This window comes from Phocoena sinus, chromosome 3, assembly GCF_008692025.1.
Source record: "Phocoena sinus isolate mPhoSin1 chromosome 3, mPhoSin1.pri, whole genome shotgun sequence".
NCBI lineage: Eukaryota > Metazoa > Chordata > Mammalia > Artiodactyla > Phocoenidae > Phocoena > Phocoena sinus.
In genome coordinates, this window is record NC_045765.1 from 112,699,458 (window position 1) to 112,721,271 (window position 21,814).

Sequence of the window (21,814 nt, forward strand, 5' to 3'; positions counted from 1 at the left end):
ATTTACATACACATACATATTCATTCTTATTTTAAGAGTATAACATACATATAACATACATATATTTTCTATAAATTATAAAAATTAGTTCCCTCTGAGAAATAAGAATGGGCATGAGTAGCAAAGAAGTAAAATTTTTTTATTTTATATATTTTTATTCAGTTTGATTTTTTTTAACCATCAGCAAATAGCAGGGGGCTTCCCTGGTGGCGCAGTGGTTGAGAGTCCGCCTGCCGATGCAGGGGACGCGGGTTCGTGCCCCGGTCCGGGAAGATCCCACATGCCGCGGAGCGGCTGGGCCCGTGAGCCATGGCCGCTGAGCCTGCGCTCCGCAACGGGAGAGGCCGCAACAGTGAGAGGCCCGCGTACCGCAAAAAAAAAAAAAAATAGTAGGCACTTCCCTGGTGGCGCAGTGGTTAAGGATCCGCCTGCCAGTGCAGGGGACACAGGTTCGATCCCTAGTCTGGGAAGATCCCACATGCTGCAGAGCAACTAAGCCCGTGCGTCACAACTACTGAGCCTGCGCTCTAGAGCCCGTGAGCTACAACTACTGAGCCTACGTGTCACAACTACTGAAGCCCGCGTGCCTAGAGCCCGTGCTCCACAACAAGAGAAGCCACCGCAATGAAAAGCCTGCATACTGCAACGAAGAGTAGCCTCCACTCACCGTAACTAGAGAAAGCCTGCGCGCAGCAACGAAGACCCAACACAGCCAAAAATAATTAATTAATTTGTTAAAGTCACTTAAAAAATAGCAAACACCAAAAAAATGTTTTCCATTGGATGAGCCCACAGACGACCTGCATGGCTCCTGAGAGCCATTTGTTTCTTCTCCCTTTTATCCTGTGTCCACCATCTTTTGCTTTCCCACCTATAAAATGGGAACCCCACTATGAGACAGCCTGCTTTGAGACTGAAAGCAGAGCCAGCAAGGAAGGCAGGGTGTATCTGGCACTGAAGTGAAAGGGGGCAAATCAGAAATGAGATCACATCAGTAGTTAGGGAGTAACAGTAATAATGCTACATAAAATTTATGAGCATATATGTGCCAAACATTTAATCCTAATAACTCTATAAGATACTATTATCCTCATTTTACAAATGAGGAAACTGAAGCACAGAGAAGCATCTTCCCTAAGTTAAATAAAACAAAGAAATAATGGAGTCAGAATTCAGCCCTGCCTGGCAGCCACTAAGCTGTGCTGCTTCAATACAAAGTAAAATAACAATGAGATTTTTTCCTATTAGATTGGTAACATTTCGAAAGATTGATGGGGCTTCCCTGGTGGCGCAGTGGTTGAGAGTCCGCCTGCCGATGCAGGGGACATGGGTTCCTGCCCCGGTCCGAGAGGATCCCACTTGCCGAGGAGCGGCTGGGCCCGTGAGTCATGGCCGCTGAGCCTGCGCGTCCAGAGCCGGTGCTCCACAATGGGAGAGGCCACAACGGTGAGAGGCCCACGTACGGCAAAAAAAAAAAAAAAAAAGAAGATTGATGGATGAGCATTTCAGGAAATAGGTGCAAACATACTTTTTGGTAGAAGTATAAATTACTGAAGGCCATTTGGCAAGTGTTACCAAAATTTTAAATGGGCATCGATAACTTTTGACCTGGCCATTCTATTTTCAGGACCTCATCCTACAGAAATACTCACAAAGATGTCTACACACAGATGTTCAATGAGGCACTATTTTTTTAATTAGTTAATTAATTAATTAATTTTATTTTTGGCTGCGTTGGGTCTTTGTTGCCGTGCGCGGGCTTTCTCTAGTTGTGGTGAGCGGGGGCTACTCTTCACTGTGGCGCACAGGCTTCTCATTGTGGTGGCTTCTCTTGTTGGGGAGCACAGGCTCTAGGTGTGAGGGCTTCAGTAGTTATGGCACGCGGGCTCAGCAGTTGTGGCTCATGGGCTCTAGAGCACAGGCTCAGTAGTTGTGGCACGTGGGCTCAGTTGTTCCGTGGCACGTGGGATCTTCCCAGACCAGGGCTCGAACCCGTGTCCCCTGCACTGGCAGGCAGATTCTTAACCACTGCGTCACCAGGGAAGCCCAGCACTGTTTTAAAAGAGGGAGAGAGAGAAACAATTTCAGGAGCCATAAGTAGGAAATAACTAAATGACTAAAACGTCACAATACATCCAAGATATTAAGTAGTCTGTATCCTTTAAAAATGGAGGTCAATTCACAGATGCAGACATGGAAAGAATTCTAAAATGTGGTTAAAAGAAAAACAATTATCCCAGAGCAATGTGTATAATATGGCCCTATTTACGTAAAAAATAAGCTGTGAGAATCACTTACATTTCTTAGAAGAGTGATGCCTTTGCTTCCCTTCTCTCACTCCCTCCCTTGAAAACAAAAGTGAAAGCAAAAGCCACATAACTCAGAGATAAGTTGTAAAAAATAAGTCATGTGTTATTTATAAATCAATCATACAATAAAACAATTATTTTAAAAGGTCACAAATACACCAGTTGTATAAAGTCAGCTTGGAGTCAAGTACCTCTTTAAATACATTGCAAATCACTTCTATTCCAGAAGTTCTTTTCCAAACGGATGTGGTTCAAACCCAGTGACGGCTTTATAATTTCATATTTGATAACAAGTCAACAAAACTGGCAATAAATAGTCCAACAAAAATTTTTATTTATTTATTTATTTATTTTATATTTATTTTTGGCTGTGTTGGGTCTTCGTCTCTGTGCGAGGGCTTTCTCCATTTGCGGCGAGCGGGGGCCACTCTTCATCGCGGTGCGCGGGCCTCTCTCTCACTATCGTGGCCTCTCTTGTTGCGGAGCACAGGCTCCAGATGCGCAGGCTCAGTAGTTGTGGCGCACGGGCTTAGTTGCTCCGTGGCATGTGGGATCTTCCCGGACCAGGGCTCGAATCCGTGTCCCCTGCATTAGCAGGCGGATTCTCAACCACTGCGCCACCAGGGAAGCCCCAACAATAATTTTTTAAAATACTAAGTGGTAAACACTATTCCTAGTTGTGAAACAATCTATTATTCAGACAACCTGAAGATTTCATTGAAGTCAGTAAAGAGTTACACAAAATTTATTTTTCTACATTTAAAATCCTTGATGTATTTTCCTTGAAGTGATAATGATATACACAAAAGCTCAAAGGATTGATAAATAATTGAAAGTCCCAATAAGTCAACAAACAGAATTCATTATAAGCTGAACGTAAAAGAGACACACAACATCCTGTTTGCTTCTCTTTTCAAAAACTGCCATGGCCCCTTGTCAAGTCGAAGCAGTACCCAGACCAATAGTTCCTAAAGTTTGGAGTGCACGAAAATCTTGTTAAAATGAAGGTTCCTGGGCCCTGTCCCCACACTCTGAGCTCTGATTCCTGAGTATAATGAATCTGCATTTTTCAACAAGATCCACAAGGATTTTTTTTTTTTTTTCGGTACGCAGGCCTCTCACTGTTGTGGCCTCTCCCGTTGCGGAGCACAGGCTCCGGACGCGCAGGCTCAGCGGCCATGGCTCACGGGCCCAGCTGCTCCACGGCACGTGGGATCTTCCCGGACCGGGGCACGAACCCGTGTCCCCTGCATCGGCAGGTGGACTCTCAACCACTGTGCCACCAGGGAAGCCCGATCCACAAGGATTTTGATGAGGTGGTACAAGAACCCCACTGACCATTCAAAACTGTCCAGTCCTAACTTATTGCCATTGGTTGGAAATCTAATTCTGGGCAGCTCCCTCACCTCTTCAGTTTCCTTATCCTTAAAGCCAGTCAATTGGACCAATCACCTCTGAGGGCCCTGAAGCCCTAACATGGTTGTGACTGACCCCAGATGTAAAATGTAGTTTTAGCTAAGAACTTGGTCTTCACGCCAATACTAGTCTTTGCAAATCACTGGGTTTCTGTCTTTTCTCCACCTTCTGAAAAGTCTGCTTCCATCAGTTCCGTTTCCAGGAGCACCTGAGTAGAGGAATTCTGAAACTGACATCTGTGTTAATTTGGGGAACTTTCCTTATGCAAACAGGGAAGCTCCCAGCAATCCTGAGAGCTGTTGCATATACATGGTATGTGGTGAAACCCCCTTGGTTGGGAAACAACAGAAGCATCCCCATAATGTTAATCAGGTTCCAAATCCCCGTACCTAACTTCCATCCGAGGAGCTGGAAAACTCAATAGGAGGTTTTAACACTGGTTGAACTTGAAGAGTAAGAGCTGGATTTCCTAGAGAATTTGACTGATGTGTGGGATACTTGCATCTGCTTTACAGTACGGACGCTCCGACAAAGCAGAGCATTCTTTGCGTGATCCCTGATGTCTTGTGAAATGAAGTAATAGACAAAGGGGTCAATGCAGCTGTTGAGGGTGGAGAGGCAGAGGGCTACGAGGTACAGGGCATAGACGTGGCTCTGGCCCCAGTTTTTAATCAGGAAGTAATGCACCACGAGCAGAAGGTTACTAGGAGTGAAGCAGATCAGGTACATGGCCAGGACAGTGATGATGAGCTTGATGGCTCTCTGCCTCTTCTTTTCTGAGTTTTTATCCAAGTCAGAAGATTGGAGGGTCCGGATCATCAGCACATAGGCAAAGGCCGTAAGGAAGGCTGGGAACAGAAAGATTCCGATGGCCAGAGAGAGGAAATAATTGAACATGTCCCCCACCAACACCGCCTTTGGCAAAACATCATGACAGGTCGTGATGTTAAGGGCTGGAATGTAGATGGTCTGCTTCATAGCGTATAAGGGGATAGTAACCAGCAGAATCAGCAGCCATATTCCCAGGGAGACACTGATGGCAATGCTCGCCTTCTTCATGGGGTACAGCATGGGGTTCACGATGACCCAGTATCTCTGCACACTGAGACAGGTCATGAAGAGGATGGAGCAGTACATGTTGCCGTAGAAAAAGCCAATGAGTACCTTGCAGAGAGATTCCCCGTAAATCCAGTTGTTGCCATGGATGTGATAGGCAATCTTCAAAGGGAACCAGATAACAGAGAGGAGGTCCGCCAAGGCCAGGTTGGCCATGTAAATCACAGCAGGGTGCTTCTTCTTCGTTCGGAAAAGAAAGACCCACAGGGCCATGCCATTACTTGGCAAACCAACCGCAAATACGATCATGTAGACAATTGGAAGAAAGACAGTGGTCAGTTTTCCAGTGAGGACAGAGGCAGAAAACTCATCCACAGAGAAGCCTGGTTCCACTGTTGCTCCTCTCCCTGTGATCTGAGGTGAGTTATCAACGTAACCAATGAGACTTCTTCCTTTAGAGGGTCTACTGGTTCCTGCGCAAGAAAGGCAAGGCAGACAAGGGTCATTACAGAAATCAACGTTTCCACAGAAATGCTGGTTTGTCCAAATAAAATCACTTCAAAGAAAGACAGGAGGGCCGGTGGGAAGGTCGCGGACAAGATGGTGCTGCTAAGCGCTACAGTCACCTGAAAATTTGGGCAGAAGAGGAAAGGAGGAGAGCAGCTGAGGAGAAAAAGAAGCAGAATGAACTGAAAGGGATTGAGAGACAACTGGCACGGACAGCATGTTACGGCAGCCCTGCCTTTCTCCAGAGCAGTGTAGCTGAAGAAAGCTTCCTGTGCTGTGTGAAAGAAGAGAAAGGAAGAAGACAGGAGGAGGAGTACACAAAATACTTACGGGTGCTTTCTTTGGGTGATGGAATTACTGAGATTTCTATGTTCTGGATTGGTTTGCTTGCTTTTTTTTTTTTTTTTTTTAACAGCAGGTATTTTTTATGGGAGGGTTGTGAAGTATGTGTAGAAGATAACATTGATTTCTATGAATCTCGAAAAAGGTGACGGTATTTCAATTTATTTTTACAAACTGTCCACACTCATTAGTTCCTACCTGTTCTCATCATGGCCATCTATCTCACTTGGGGCCATAAGACAGGATCCAGCCTGGCCTGTCACTCCCTAGCCCAAAGTCCAACACGGCGAGATTCTCAGGAGCACAGAGATAGTCCCTCTCCAGCCACAAGGACAGCCTCGGCCGTGGGCAGGGATCCCCCACTTCTGTGTGGGCTTCCTGGAGACCTTCCCATGGAAGCCAGAAGAAGACAGGCAAGCCTTCCGGCCTCAAGGTCACTGGACGGATAGGTGCATGATTTCTGTTCAGACAAATGTGTATTCTGACTTTTAAGCAAGTAACATGGCAAGCTTTAACAATTTCCACTCTCATCCCCATATTATGAATTAAACTTTACAAATCACAAACCAATGGCAGAGCCAGCCTATGCCAACAAGGTGCTCATGGACCTGCGGATGAACATGAGGGACAATGTGAGGACATGGAAGGATCTGCCTTTAATTCTGGGGACGAGCAGTCCTTCACCGGGGCACTACAGTAAGCCAGGGAGGATGTGCAACCGACTCACAAGTTTATCTGATAATTTGTATGTTCAGTCATCATTTTTTCCTCTCCTACCTTTGTACCCATGTTCAGCAGGATTATTCACTTCTCTTAAGGCTTCCCAACTAAGAAGTGGGTGGATGAAAGGGTGTAGAGATCAATACTTCACTTCTCATTTAGCAGAGTGGGTGGCCCCCCAAAAGAGATGTCCATGTCCTAACCCCTAGAATCTGTGATCCTTACCTTATTTAGAAAAAAAGGTCTTTGTAGATGCAATTAGGATCTTGAGATGGGAAGATCATCATAGATTATCCAGGTGGGCCCTAAGTCCAATGACAATTGTCTTTATGAGAAAGGCAGAGGGAGATTTGAGAGAGAAGGAAGACAGAAAGGAGAAAGCAATGTGAAAATGGAGGCGGAGATTGGAGTAAAGTCAAGGAACAAGCTAAGGAATGCCAAGGAATACTAACAGCCACCAGTAGCTGGAGGAGGCGTGGAACGGAGTCTCCCCTAGAGCCTTGAGAGGCGCCCACGCTTTGATTTCCGACTCTTGACGTGCAGAACTGTGAGAAAATAAGTTCTTATGAACTGAAAACAACGGCTGGTGGTAATTTGTTACCGCAGACACAGGAAGTTAGTACACTTAGGACAGACTCATCTCTTCTTCCAATTTCTTTTATAATTTTTTCAAACGAGCATGAATTATTTTTAAATTTAAAAAATAAAATAGGGCTTCCCTGGTGGCGCAGTGGTTGAGAGTCCGCCTGCCGATGCAGGGGACACGGGTTCGTGCCCCGGTCTGGGAAGATCCCACATGCCGCGGAGCGGCTGGGCCCGTGAGCCATGGCCGCTGAGCCTGCGCGTCCGGAGCCTGTGCTCCGCAACGGGAGAGGCCACAGCAGTGGGAGGCCCGCGTACCGCAAAAATAAATAAATAAAATAAAATTAAAATAAAATAATATCCCTACATATTGGTGTTCTTCAAAGCTTGACCATAACCCACAGTAACAAATACATTCTATATGGTAACCCAGTTCTGATACATATAACCATAATGGAAAAAAAGTTTCACAAAATAATAATTAGCCTTATTGTGCAGGGTACACTCTAATACTTTCTATTGTATTCTGTTCCATTCTTATAAAATCCAGTCACCACCTTCTACATTGATTTCATGACCCACTTACATGTTTTTCACAACCAGTTTAGCAGAGTGACCGATTTCACACACCACAAGAGAATAGTAACGACATATTTATAGACTGGTAATGTCTGGAACTTGCTCCAGGAGTCAAAATGGCAAGAGTCTCTGTGTGAGATTACAGGTTTAATTCCAGGACTGTCCTAATTCCTTTATCCTTAATTCCTAACTTCCTTATCCCCATGGTCCCTGGCAGAGCCCTGGACCTTGCACATGGGGTGGATTGAAAAGCTCAGCTAGCCCTACCGATGAAAAAAAAGGAAGGAGAATCAAGAGCGCAGCTCATGTCTTTAGAGCTCTAGCCTGACCCAGTTAGTACCCAAACCACACAGACGCCGGCAGGGGATTCCAGGACACACACGCTTAATATCGTGTGTCCAGCGTTGCTTTCAACACTTCACGTGTATTAGCTTACTTCACGTTCACAACACCTTATGAGGAGGTACTATTATTAGAGCTGCATTTTCTAGATGCATAAACTGAAGCTTGAAAAAACTGAGTAAATTTTCCAAGGCTGAACAGTTGTTAGGTTGGAGAGTCAGGATTCAACCCAAGGCAGTCAGGATTCAACCCAAGGCAGTCCGTTTCTAGACTCCCTGGTTCTAACCCCTATATCACATAGCCTCAGAGACTGATGTGAGGTCACGCGCTGGAGTCTATTGAGACCAACCTAACCTGTGCGGATTCCACACGTCTGTTCTCAAACAGAAAATTTTAAATGTAAAGTTTTAACACCCCCGCTTTGAACTAGCCCCTCCTCTAATAATTTATACATTTATTTGTATTAATATTAACATGTTCTGGAAGACTTTCAGAGGTGTAAGAGAATCCTATAAATTCTCCATTGGTTTGAAAAGCGGTTAGCGGCTCTCCGGAGAGGCAGGTGTGGCAAAGCTGGTGACTGAACAGTGGACCCCTGTTCTGTGGACTCTTCCATTCAGAGAGCTGGGACACCCAGCCCAGAAACAGCCCACCAGAGACCAAGTCAATGAATCAGACTGCGTTTCTACAGAATGGAGCCACCAAGATTTTCTAATTACCACAAAAAGACTCAATTTTTTCCCTTGGTACCAAGACAAACAAACAAAATTACATAACTTGCTTTATAAAAGGGAAGAAAATCTAAGCATTGATTGTCCGGAGTTACCCACATCACAAACATGATAACCGGACGTTATTTGCCTCCAAAGGGAAGAAGTACCTATGAAGTAATCTTGCAACAAACAAACGAACGAACGAACCCTCATCTGAACAAGCCCCTGGATCCAACAGCCAAATTAATAGAAATAAAGGGGACAATAGGACATGTTCAATAACATAAGAATGTCATTAGCAAAATCCAGGCTGTGGAAACTGCTGCAGGATAAGGACCTCATTTCTTCAAAATATAAATTACAAGGCAAAAACCAAGAAAGAGGTGTGGAGGTAGGGCCCATAAATTAAAAGACTTATAAGACAGTATTAACCTTATGTAATGTGTGGACCCTGTTTGGATCTTGATTCAAACAAACTATTAATATAGTATTTATGACACTTATGAAACAATTAGAAATATGAACACTGAGTATTTGATTATATTACACAATTTTTGTCAGTGGTTATTATGTGGTGATGTTTGAAAAGGAAATTGCCATCTTTTATGAATACATACTGAAATATTTTAAGATGAAATTATATGTGGATTTATTTCAAAATAACGCAAGGAGGGGAACCCTCAGGTGCTGCTGGTGGGAATGTAAAGTGATGCAGGCACTGTGCAAATAAGTTGACAGTTCCTGAAACGGCTCACCATAGAGTTGCCATATGACCCATCAATTCCTACTCCTGAGTATACACCCAGGACAAATTAAAACACGTGTTCAAACAGAAACTTATACAGGAATGTTCATAACAGCATTATTCATAAAAGCCCCAAAGCAGAAATAACAAAATGTCCATCAACTGATGAATGGGTAGACAAAATGTGGTATACGCATACAATGGAACATTATTCGGCAATAAAAGGAAATGAAGAACTGATACATGCTACAATACAGATGAACCTTGAGAAGATTATGCTTTTGAAAGAAGTCAGTCACAAAGGAATATGTATTGTATGATTCCATTTATAATAAATGTCCTGAATAGGCAAATCCATAGACAAAAAAGTAGATTAGTGGTTGCCAGGAGCTGGGGAAACGGGGCAAATTGGGGGGTGATGGCTAAGAGCGGGGGGGGGGAGTGGGATGTTCTTATGGGGTAATAAAAATATTCTAAAGTTGATTGTGGTAATGGATAGACAACTGTGAATATTCTAAAATGCACTGAATTGTAGACTTGGAATAGGTGAATTGTATGGTCTGCAAATTGTATCTGAAAGCTGTTAAAGAATAACACAGGAAGGAGGGCAGGAAGGAGGCTGGGGCATCATTGTTAAGGCTGAGTGAGAGGTACCTGGGATTCACTGTAATATTCTACTTTCACATGTCTAAAGTTTCCCATAAAAATAAACACACGCCAGGTCAGGAAGGTTCATGTAAAGAGAGATAAAAATCTATCTTAAATAAGAGTACTAAAATAAAGGGGAGGGGGGGAAGAGCAAGAAATACTACAAAAAGTTAGGAAAGGATTCAAAGAGAGAGAGAGAGAAAGAAAACTTTCCTGAGAATATTCCAACATACGACCTTGAATGATCTCAATCTGAAATACCAGTCATATTAGCTATGTTCATTGTACCAGTGGCAGAGCACACAAGCAGCGTGCTGCTTGGTATAACACTGGTCAGTTCTGACACTGGTAAATGTCAAGATGCTGCTCAAAGTTCCCTGAAGCCCTTTCAGCACAGTGCACAGACTTTTACCTCGTACAGCATCCTATCCCAGTCACCCCAACTCACAGAACTTGTCTAGAACTGATGCTATTCCAGCTTCCAACTCTATAACCCATCCGCACACCAGACAAAATCATTTCTATTTTCGAGAGCGAAGATGAAATTAAATGTACATATGAAGTTTAAGCACATGTAAAGCTTAAACACACAAAAGCATTCTCCATTTGGGACCTGTAATCAACAATACTTGTCCAAGTACACAAGCATACGCACCCACTGATGCTTAAGGCATCATCCCCCCACCCCAATTACAAACAAACAGGAAATAAGCAACGTTCATCAACCACCATTCCTAACTTACCATATCCTCAGCACAGTCCCTAGCATTAATAGCAGACACTACACTACTTAATAAGCATTGAAATGGAAAGAGAGTCACAATATGTCCATTGAAAAAAAGCAACTGGCAGAATATGCTTCCATCTATATAACAAAATTATAATTTGTTTGCAGATCTGAAGTCTAGAAAAATACCCACTAAACTATAAACAACGGCCATCTCTATAGAGTAAAATGGATGGGGAGGGGAAACTTACGTTTTTTACTTCACACCCCTCTATGTTGTTTGGATTACTTTTTCAAAGGAGTGTAAATTGGTACAATCTATTTGGAGGGCAATTTGGCAAAAACATCAAAATTTTCAGTGTGCTTGCCCTATGACTCATCAATTTATTGCTAGGAATTTGTCCTGAACGTATACTAGTAAAGTGCACAAAAACACTACGTGCAAGAATATTTACTAGGATATTGTTTACCGTGGTAAAACAAAAATGTTAGTTTCAATGACCATCGAAAAACAAAAAAGGCTAGTTCATTAATTTATGGCATTTATACAATGAATAATATTCCCTCTACACAAGTACGGACAGATTTTTTTTATACTGACCGTGAATAGATCTACTAGGTTAAAAAAAAAATAACTGCAGGACAGAACGTACAGTATGATCCTTCTATTGTTACAAAATGCATATATTTCTGCATAGAAAAGTCTGTTGAGAGTGAAGAGGGGAGAGAAGAGGGGATGTTTCGCTTTCTTTTTAACTCTTCGGATTTGTACAATTTCGGGGTAAAAATGCATGGAAAACTTTTAACTTTAAAAACGCTACCTGTTCTTTGTTATATTAAGCACCTTCCTGTTGCACACCCTCCCAGCCAAAGCAAGTACAGAGCAGCTACTTTATTTGTTTAAACTCTCCTCTTGTGTTCTTTCCCCTACTATCCTCCTCACCCCAAATCTTCTTTTGCTCCGACCTTTGGGAGCACAGATGAAAAAAAATAAAAGCTTCAGTCGCTCGGTACCCCTTCTCCAGGTACACTTTAGTCAACTTTCTCGTGTTCTTTCAGGATGAACTGTTTTCCTCTCAACATTTGTCCAGCTAATAAAACCATAAGACAAACACAGACTTCACTAAAACATTGCCTGTCAAGGTTAATTAGTAACTACAAGGCCAGGAAGATGACCAAACACAAATTTAAAGTCCCATCTTCATGTTCTATGTGTTCTCTCTTATTACAAAACACTGGAAATCAGCCAGTGTTTACTATTACTATTACAAAACCATGTGCCCATGTGTCTATGAACAGAGGACCAATTAAAAATTATAATACATCCATTGACAACATTTTAGAGTCATTAAAAATGTTTTATATTTACTGATATGCTACTGATGTTTATATAAACACATACTTGTACAAAAAAATTTCTCTGTGAATATGTATTTTATGCACAGATGTATGAAAGCATGAGAAAGGCTGGAAACCAAAATGTTAGCAGTGCTTTGGATACTGAGGGTGATTTAATTAATGCAACCCCTTTTTTGGACTCATTTTTCCTTTACAGTGATCACATACAGCTTGTATAATTAAAAACCAATTACAAAAAGAACACAAGTTTCAGTCTCCAAAAGAAAAATGGAATGACTGCATTACAGGGGACTTCTCAGGTTCGTGACACAGTGGAAAGAAGTGCCTGAAAGAAGCCGACTTAAATGCTGAACTGCCATCAACCACCAGGTCACTCTGGGCAAGTCCCTTCACTTCATTCTTCATTTGCTATTTACTGAGGTCCTTTAGGGAATGAGACTGTGCTGGACTGTGGTGATGGAGGTGCCGCTAGGGGTCCCTGGCCTCCTGGAGTACGTGATCTGGTGGGGAGACAGATGAAACATTTACAGAAATAACTATCGATTACTGTTGTGATCAGAAAGAAAGCAGAGGCCTGATGGACAGTTTTCCTTGCCCCTCACTCCTCAATTCAGTGGCCCGTATCTGTAAAATGAGAAGGTTACACTCTAGGCTGAGTTCCCTTCCATAAGGCAGTCTTTTGGGGAAAAACCTTGGAGAAGAAAAATCAAACCTAGGATGTGTCCTGCTGCAAACCGAGGGGCACACCTTAGGGTAGAACCGAAGAGGGTAAGCAAAGACAGGTGCTAAAGGGCAGAAACACTGGTGAAGCCCTGTTTCTTAATCAAAATCAATCTAGCTTCAAGTTGTGAGGAAAGCTCCATCTACCTAAAGTCTCACTGTTACTTAACTGACCCTTTAGGACAGTTACCCTGCAAAGGAGTAAAAATATGTGGAGGGGAAAAAAAGTGCAATATTAAATACTTCTGGTTAACAAGTAACTTGATTTTTGTTATTGTTGTTAAAGTAAGGCCCCTTATACTTCAGGAATCCCCGCCCAGCCCCTCACTTTTTAAACAAGAACAAGCCAGACACTCAGGCAAGCTTCCTATAGGAACCGTTTGAATCATAAAACAGATGAATCATCAACATCCACATATTTTTTTTTTTTTAATGCAGGGGACACGGGTTCGTGCCCCGGTCCGGGAAGATCCCACATGCGGCGGAGCGGCTGGGCCCGTGAGCCATGGCCGCTGAGCCTACGCGTCCGGAGCCTGTGCTCCGCAACGGGAGAGGCCGCAACAGTGAGAGGCCCGCGTACCGGGGGAAAAAAAAAAAAAAAAAAAGTGTTTGCACAGGGTTTCCCTGGTGGCGCAGTGGTTGAGAGTCCGCCTGCCGATGCAGGGGACACGGGTTCGTGCCCCGGTCTGGGAGGATCCCGCGTGCCGCGAGCGGCTGGGCCCGTGGGCTATGGCCGCTGAGCCTGCGCGTCCGGAGCCTGTGCTCCGCAACGAGAGAGGCCACAGCAGTAAGAGGCCCGCGTACCGCAAAAAAAAAAAAAAATGTTTGCACATACTAAGCTTTGCTCCTAAATTTTAAGTTTATAAGTTTAAAACATAAGGGTAAACGGACATGCGTGCATCACAATTTCAGTACTTCCTGTAAATAAATAAATGCCTTTATTCTTGTTTTTAAAAATTTTTAATACATCTTTATTGGAATATAATTGCTTCACAATACTGTGTTAGTTTCTATTGCACAACAAAGAGAATCGGCCAAATGCTTTTACACACGTCCCCATATCCCCTCCCTCCCACCCTCCCTATCCCACCCCTCTAGGTCACCGCAAAGCACCTAGCCGATCTCCCTGTGCTATGCAGCTGCTTCCCACCAGACAACTATTTTACATTCGGTAATGCTGTCAATAAAATGTGTACCAGGGGTGCAGTTTCCAAGTATCCACCAAAATACCCTTTGCTGTAACTCCAAAGGGAAAAGAATCACATTTTTCCGTCTAATTCAAATTCACAGTGACTTGCTCTTTTACAGTGTCTTTATGAAGAGGCTAAAAGTGAGAACCTGCCTTTTACAACAGGTCTGCACATTTCGCAGGGAAATTAAAACTTCCCTTTTAAGGCTACCCTGGCTGCCCCAAACAGCGGGGCGTCCTTAGCATCACAGCAGTGCCATACCAGGCTTAACAGCGCCTACGCCCTCGGAGGCCTGCTCCGCCCGGGAGGCTCCACCCGCAGCCGAACAAGTTGGAGCACACCCAGGGCAGCACACCGTGGGACCCGGCTGCGGCGCACAAGCTGGCACCTGAGCGCCGCCAGGGACGGCTCCCGTGCTGTTCCCTTCCTGGGGCGGGCAGCCTCCGGCCTACAGACCTGAGCCGCAGCCAGCGAAGGCCGGGGAAACCCAGGGCCGTAAGTTCACTTGGTCGAATGTAAAGCAGGGTCGAAGAAGTTCCATTTATTTAATCCGCCCAACTGGCCTAAACCTCGGGGTGAGCGCTCGTCACCCCAAGAACCCAGCAGGGTCCGGCCCTGACTTCCACACCCCGGCTGTGCCCTGTGCCAGAGGAGCTGCAGGCCCCGGGGGCGTCTTGAACGCCGTGGGCCGGCCCCAAAGAGTGGCCTCCAAAAGTTGAAGGAGGCTGCAAAAACAGAAGCAGAAAGTTCCCAGGCCGCGGGCTCCCATCCACGCCACGCCGCTCTGAGCCATCAACTCGCTAACTCCGCGGGTCCTGCAGGACCAGCCCGGACGAGTCTCAAGGGTGTGCGAAATGTTCCTTAAGGATTTTCGTGTTTGCGAAGAAACCCACCGGGGCCAGAGAGGCTAAGCCCTCTGGGTACTCTGTAGAAGCGAGCACTCCGCTCCCTCCCTTTCCCCTCCGTAGACTTCAGCCTCTCCCGCTTGTCCCAGCTGGTTGCTCCCAGGGCGCAGGGATCCCCCTTCAAAGCGGCCGAGAGGAGGCTGCGGGATGTCGGGAGGAGTTGGCGGCGGCGGCAGAACACCCTTCCCACACCTGGCCCTCTTCCCCCACCTGCCCATGGTGCCCAGGACCCCCGCTCCTTAGCCGCACGAGCCCTCCTTGGCCAAGTTTCTCACCTAGGACGGTGCGATTGCAGGAGGCAGAGGTCCCCAGCAGGATGACGCCCCCCAGCAGCCACGCCGCGCTCAGGCTTCGCATCCTTCCAGCAGCTCCGACACCCAGCGGGCGGGGAATTCGCCGCCAACGATTCGAAACTCAGAGTCCCACTCGCCGCTAGGAGAAAAAGCCACCCTCCCACCTGCCCCTAATTGGAGCCTCAGCGCACGCCTTCCCCGCAGCTGGAAAAGTTTCAGTGAAACTCGAGAAGCTCGACGTACCTGCGCGAGGCCACGCCCCGGGGCCGGAACGCAACGCTGGGCTCTGCGGTTCGAAGACCGGGCGTCCCGGCCCCGCCCCCGGCCGCCGCGCCCCACGCTGTGGCCCCGCCTCCGCCGCCCCGGGTGCGCCAGCCGCTAAGGAGCTGTATCGGAATGCAAACGGCTGGAACGCTCAGATCGCCAGGCCGAAAACTACCTTTAACCTTTAATTACTCCTAGGGAGTCAGCCAGTGTTGTCCATCCCCATCCCTCCCCTTTCCTAAATGGCAAAAAGCCATGACCCGAGCTCGCTGCAGTTATCGTCGGTACTTGGTAGAGACTTCCCAGTGTCGTGGGCACTGTGGGATGAGGGATGAGTTTCTAATCTGCATTGGCAGGATGGACGTCTGCGGACACCCGCGAACGCGATGGGGAGCAGGAAGGGGCCCCGGCCAACCGGAGTAATCAGGGATCTGGGTTTAGGTTTGCGCTCTGATGTTAACTAGCTGTGACCCCTAGTAATACTCTCACCCCCTTCTAGGCCCCTTTCCCAGTCTGTGAGGCGGTGAGGGAGAAAACATTTGTAACAGCTACTTGAAGTGCCGCGTATAAATGATTTAGGAGCACAGTCTAATCCCAAAACAACCCGCGCAATAAGTATAACTATTATTACCATTTTACAGATGAGGAAATAGAACTGAGAAAGGTTGGATAAATTGCCCACAGTCACACAGTTGGTAGACACAGTCTGTAAATGTTCATCACGAGAAAACTTTAGTCTGTGACTTCTGCTTTCTTCTATTAATCACTGCACTATAAATGCTCCCACCAGCGTCTTTTCTGCATTGGGATCCCACAGTCCAAAGAAATATATAAGCAGTATGTACGCCTGTATGTATGTATGCATGCAGAAATATATAAGAGAGGGTGTGGGGAGAAGAAGTGGGAGACTGGGGATCGCTGCACAGGTCCTTCATTATATTGGTAATGTCTTTTTACTTGCTTAAAATAAAGTGTACTGTAATTCATTTAAACTCTTGGGTAGTGGAGGAGCAGAGAAGAGAAACGTGAGTGCTGTCCTGAGATACTTGAAGAGTTAGCATGTAGAAGAGGATTAGACATGTTTTGAGTAGCTCCAGAGAGCAGAACTATGTAGTAGCCACAGTGGGGGGCTGATTTCAGCTCAACGTAGAAAGAGAATTTTAACAGGGCTCGCTGGGGGAGTTCCCTGGTGGTCCAACGGTTAGGACTCGGCTCTTTCACTTCCGTGGCCCAGGTACAATCCCCGGTGGGGAAACTAAGATCCCCAAAAGCCGCCAGGCATGGCCGTAAACAAACAAACAGCCCCCTGCCTTAAATAAATAAATAAATAAAAACAGGGCCCCCTGGTCCCAGTCCTGGGGGCTGCCTGGTGAGGTTAAGGGCCACGTCACTGCAGGGCTTACAGCAAAGGACCAGAGCATCCGTCCTGCAGGTTGGAGAGGGAGCTCCCTCCCAGGATCAGGGGTCAGATTGGGTGAGTCCAGGTAGCCTCTTGAGGGGCTTGAGTCCTGGGAGTCCATGATTCTTCCTTGAAGACCAAAGTTTGGTGAGTCAGTTGCCAGTGACCATCATTATTTATTGAACAGCCATAAACTGAATGGCTACCATCTTGGCCCTGTGAGTTTCTAGGATGGAGCTTACCTCTGATAAAGGCCCTGTGTCATGTGTGTGGCCTCTTGCTGAACCTACCATGGGACCAATTAACGAACTAATGGGGGTTCCAGATAATTCAGGCAGACAAAATTGTATAAAATGTCATGTTAGCCAGTTGTTTCAACCATATCCCCAATAAGACATTTCCCCAAATTTACATAAGTGGAGGGTTGGCATTCTGCCTCTTCCCTCTGCCCTGACAGAGCTCACAGGAGCAGGAAAATAAATGGTTGAAAAGGAAGAGAAGCAAATGGCTCTGAACGTGCCATGAGAGTGGAATAATTGCTCCCTGAATAACAGGAGTGGACTGCTTCCCAACACACACAGACAAGAGGGGCCAGGGAAAGCTGTCCAGTGAATGAGATCATTCTTTTTAATGGGTGCCTTTCAGTAGCCCCATCTCTTAAGAATCTCTCATTGCTATGTCTGGTGTTCTTTTGGAAATGTAAGAGCGTAGCCTTTTAAATTGTATAACCCTGTGGGCAAATTCTGGCCTTCCCCGTTCCTAACATCTGTGTGACTTGGGAGAAATCACTACTTACCCTCTCAAAGCTTTAAGCTCCTTACCTATAAAATGGAGTCAAGGGAATTTCCTGGTGGTTCAGTGGTTAGGACTCCGCGCTCTCACTGCCGAGGGCCCAGGTTCAATCCCTGGTCAGGGAACTAAGATCCCACAAGCCTCCTGGTGTGAAAAAGAAAAAAAATGGAGTTGATTTTTTTTAGTTGAGATGTGCCTGAGGATAAAACAAATTGTGATTGTGTTTTTGTTTCCTTCCTTTCTCTCAGGAGTCTTCTTTATGCCCCCTACCTGCACCTCAGCTCTCAGGATGCTGTGTCCCAGAATCACACCCCTGGGCCCTCTTTTCCTCCCTGGAAAAGTTGCCTTCTAGAAGCAGCACCAGGGCCTTCCTCATCCTGTCCAGGAGACAGTTCTCCTGATGGGGATCAGGTCACTCCTGAGGGTCCTTCAATAGGGAAGGTACTCAATCCCAAGACATACCTTCAATCTTTCCAAGCCTCCATTTCATCAGCTGTTATATGTAACTATTACATCTATAATCTGGGGATGATAATAGTACCTGTCTTATAGGCTGGTTATGAAGATTCAGCCTGCTAAATGCCCATAAAGTACTTCTTAGCACGGTTCCTCACATATAGTAAATAAGAAATGGTAGCAACTATAGAATGACTGCCCCAAGGGGCAATCTTCCTCTTTCCAGAGAACAATGCATCAACATCCAGCTGTTTTCAACTTAAATTTTTATTAGTATTTTATGGAACTATGCCTTAAATCATCAACATTTCCAAGAAAATATTTTATTGAACAATGCCATGAGTTAATGATCTCAAGAATGCGGTTTCTCCCAGTGGCCTGACTACATTCATTTGAGTCAGTTTGCAGATGTTTTCTCGTGACTTTGGGAGTAGAGTATTTGCTTTTTAGATTTTGACTCCTTTGCCCTGTAGGGCTGGGGGGGTTTTACGGCTCTGTGGAACAGTACAGAGAAATAACCACAGGCAATTCCAGACAGTCTGGCTTTCAGGGACAGGGAACTTGGTGCACTTTCTCACCCTCTACAGCTCTAAGGAAAATAAAGTAGGAACTGGGGAAGGCCAGACCCTGAGGGAAAAGCCATTTCATTCAATCATTCCTACAGTCATTTATCAAACGCATCAAACTCTTTCTGGAGAAACAAAGACTTAGTCCCTGCACTCTTGGGTCCCAGTCAAATATAGATGGAGGAAATGTGACAGTCATTTACTCACTCTGGACAAGGTTAGGAATGACCTTCACATGGTAAATCCTTTGATCAGTTCTCAGTCTTCATGTTACTCAACCCGACTGTGGAATTTGGCATAATTGACCTCTCTCCCTTCTTGAATGCTATGTTCACCTGGCTTCCTGGACCACTCTTGTCCTGATTCTCCTCCTGTCTCCCTGGCAACTCAGAAGGGGTTGGTTCTTTTCTGGTTCTCATTTACTGTCCTCGATTCTACCCTCTAGGGTGCCTGTGGGTTTGTCCTTGGACTGCTTTTCAATATACGCTCATTTCCTTTGGTCATCTAATCCAATCCTGTGTTTGTTTGTTTTTTTTTTTTCGGTACGCGGGCCTCTCACTGTCGTGGCCTCTCCCGTTGCGGAGCACAGGCTCCAGACGCACAGGCTCAGCGGCCATGGCTCACGGGCCCAGCCGCTCCGCGGCATGTGGGATCTTCCCGGACCGGGGCACGAACCCGTGTCCCCTGCATCAGCAGGCGGACTCTCAACCACTGTGCCACCAGGGAAGCCCTAATCCTGTGGTTTTAAATACCGTACTTATGCTGACAACTTCCAAATTTGTATTTCTATCCCAGATTTCTCCTTTCCAGACACAACATATCCATTTAGCTACTCAACATCTCCACTTAGACATGACTTTAGGCATATCAAGCATAAGTTCAAAACTACATTTCTGACCCACCCTGCCCCTCTCGTAGTTTTCCCATCTCCTTAAATTGCAATTCCATCCCTCCAGTTGCTCAGATCAAAAATCTTGGCGTCATCTGTGACTTCTTTCTCTTATATTCCACATCTGATCCATCAGCAAATCCTCCCTTGAAAATATATCCCAAATACCACCCTGGTTCAAGTTACCATTATCTTTTGCCTAGATTACTGCAATAGCCTTGTGACTTGTCTCTCTCCTTTTACCCATAAGCCTCTACACAGTCTTCTCTCAACATAGCGGTCAGACTGAACCTGTTCAGCTGTGCATCAGTTCAGGTAACTTCCTCACTTAAAATACTGAAGTAGCTCCCCACTTCCCTCTGCATAGAAGCCAAAGCCTGTCAAAGGCTTACACGTGCTGCCCTCCCCTACCTCCCATACACAACTCCCTTAACTTCATCTTTTCTGTTCCCCTCACTATTCTGCTCCAGCCACACACACACTCTTGCCGTACCTTTGCCTGGAATGCTTTTCCCTCGAACACCTATGTAGTTTCAGTCTTCACCTCCTTCAGGTTTTTGCTAAAATGCTATCTTCCCAGTGGGGCCTTCTAAGAAGACCTTATTTAAAATTATACTCCCATCCTATACTCTCCATCCTCCCTCTATGTTTTATTTTCCTCCATGGCATGGATTGCCAGATTGATATTCTACATGTATTTATTTATTATCTAGTTCCTCCACTGCAAAGTAAGCTCTATGAGTACAGAGTTTTTTTAGTTTTTTACTTTGTGGCATTTTTTAAAGTATTTAGAGAGTAACAGTATCTAGCACTGGCAACTGCCTCTGATATACTTATCTCTATAAGGTCTTAAATGTTATTATTTAAGTCCCAGTTTAAATCACTTTCCTTTTTGTGTGTGTGTGTTCTTGTGTGTTTTTTAATATAAATTTTATTTATTATCTAAGTCCCAGTTTAAATCACTTTTCTTTTTATGTGTGTGTGTGTGTGTGTGTGTGTGTGTTGTGATTTTTTTTTTTAATAAATTTTATTTATTTTATTTTTGGCTGCACTGGGTCTTTGTTCCTGTGTGTGGCCTTTCCTCTGGTTGCAGCAAGCAGGGGCTACTCTTTGTTGCGGTGCACAGGCTTCTCATCGCAGTGGCTTCTCTTGTTGCAGAGCACGGGCTCTAGGCGCGCAGGCTTCAGTAGTTGTGGCACGCGGGCTCTACAGTGCAGGCCCAGTAGTTGTGGCGCACGGGCTTAGTTGCTCCGCGGCATGTGGGATCTTCCTGGACCAGGGCTTGAACCTGTGGCTCCTGCATTGGCAGGCGGATTCTTAACCACTGCGCCACCACGGAAGCCCTAAATCACTTTTCTTAAAATGCAGAAAGGCAAATGTCTAAAGCACTGCAAAAGCCAACCTATAAAATGTAGAGGACAGATATTTTTATCTGTTTTGTCCACTGCTGTGTTCTCAGTGCTAGAACAATGCCTAGTACGTAGAACGAGCTCAACGAATACTTGTGAATGAATTAATTCTTACATATTGTACACCTACTATCTTTCACTCACTCTGCTAGAAGCTAGGATTACAAAGGTCCGTACCTCTACCTCCATTGTGTCATTGGTCAAATGTGAAGAGAGATGCGTAAGTCAAGTATTGAGGGAGAGGAGTTGGTGCGTGAAGCGCCTCTGAAGGGCTACGCACACACGGAGAAAGGATGACTCTTACCCGGGGGAATCAGAAAAGGCTTCCTGAAGGAGGGGGCATCTGAAGAGGGCTTTGAAGGATGAATAGTTCGCCAGGTGATAAATAAATCTCCAGATAAATCTTAGTTGCTTCACTGAAATAGATGTTTCTTTCTTACTCAAAGCCAAATCCAAGTCTAAGTTTGGTGGAAGGTTCTCCTCCAGGTGGGGATAAATGAGCCAGGCTTCTCTCAGCTTGGAGCCCTGCCATCTTCACCTCATGGCTTTCAAGGGCACTACAGAAGGAAAGAGCAGGAAGGATTCTGCCTATACGGTTTCCACAGCTCTGGCCTGAAAGTGGCGCGCAATCATTTCTATATTCCATTGACCAGAACTCAGGCACATGGTCACAGCTCACTGCAAGGGAGACTACGTGCCCAGAAGGAAGGGGAAAAAAGGAGTTCAGTGGACAGCTAGACAGTTTCTGTTATCCCAGGCATAATGGGGTAGAGACAGGCCCCCAAGAGAAAGCATGTTATGAAAGTGTGATATGTTTGGGGAACACTATGGCGGAAACCCAAGAGCGTGTGAAGGAAAGTGGCCAACGATAAAACTACAAAGTAGG

The 21,814-nt window shown here is 45.4% G+C and overlaps 2 protein-coding genes across 3 annotated transcripts in view; both read right to left on the bottom strand.

Moving 5' to 3' along the window:
* CRHBP (corticotropin releasing hormone binding protein) overlaps window positions 1-15,218 on the bottom strand; it is a 105,405-nt gene extending 90,187 nt beyond the window's left edge. The window contains exons 1-2 of one of the 2 annotated variants that reach the window (XM_032628654.1): window positions 15,136-15,218; window positions 2,299-2,345 (exon numbers count right to left, since the gene is read on the bottom strand). The gene's annotated coding sequence lies outside the window, so the exon portion shown is untranslated. Of the gene's footprint in view, window positions 1-2,298; window positions 2,688-15,135 lie in introns of those variants that run through there. The other variant, XM_032628655.1, reaches the window with a different exon arrangement.
* Window positions 3,550-15,346, bottom strand: F2RL1 (F2R like trypsin receptor 1). The gene is made up of 2 exons (XM_032628653.1): window positions 15,136-15,346; window positions 3,550-5,254 (listed from the first exon to the last, which is right to left on the bottom strand). The coding sequence occupies exons 1-2, from the start codon at window positions 15,215-15,217 to the stop codon at window positions 4,143-4,145; spliced, it is 1,194 nt and encodes a 397-aa protein (XP_032484544.1). The 5' UTR covers window positions 15,218-15,346; the 3' UTR covers window positions 3,550-4,142.
* Between the last annotated feature and the right edge of the window lie 6,468 nt (window positions 15,347-21,814).

Excerpts from the sequence above, each read along its gene's own strand:
- F2RL1 (XM_032628653.1), bottom strand. The coding sequence starts at position 15,217 with ATGCGAAGCCTGAGCGCGGCGTGGCTGCTGGGGGGCGTCATCCTGCTG. Across the intron at positions 5,255-15,135 it reads CTGCAATCGCACCGTCCTAG|GAACCAGTAGACCCTCTAAA; the intron begins GTGAGAAACTTG and ends TTTCTTGCGCAG.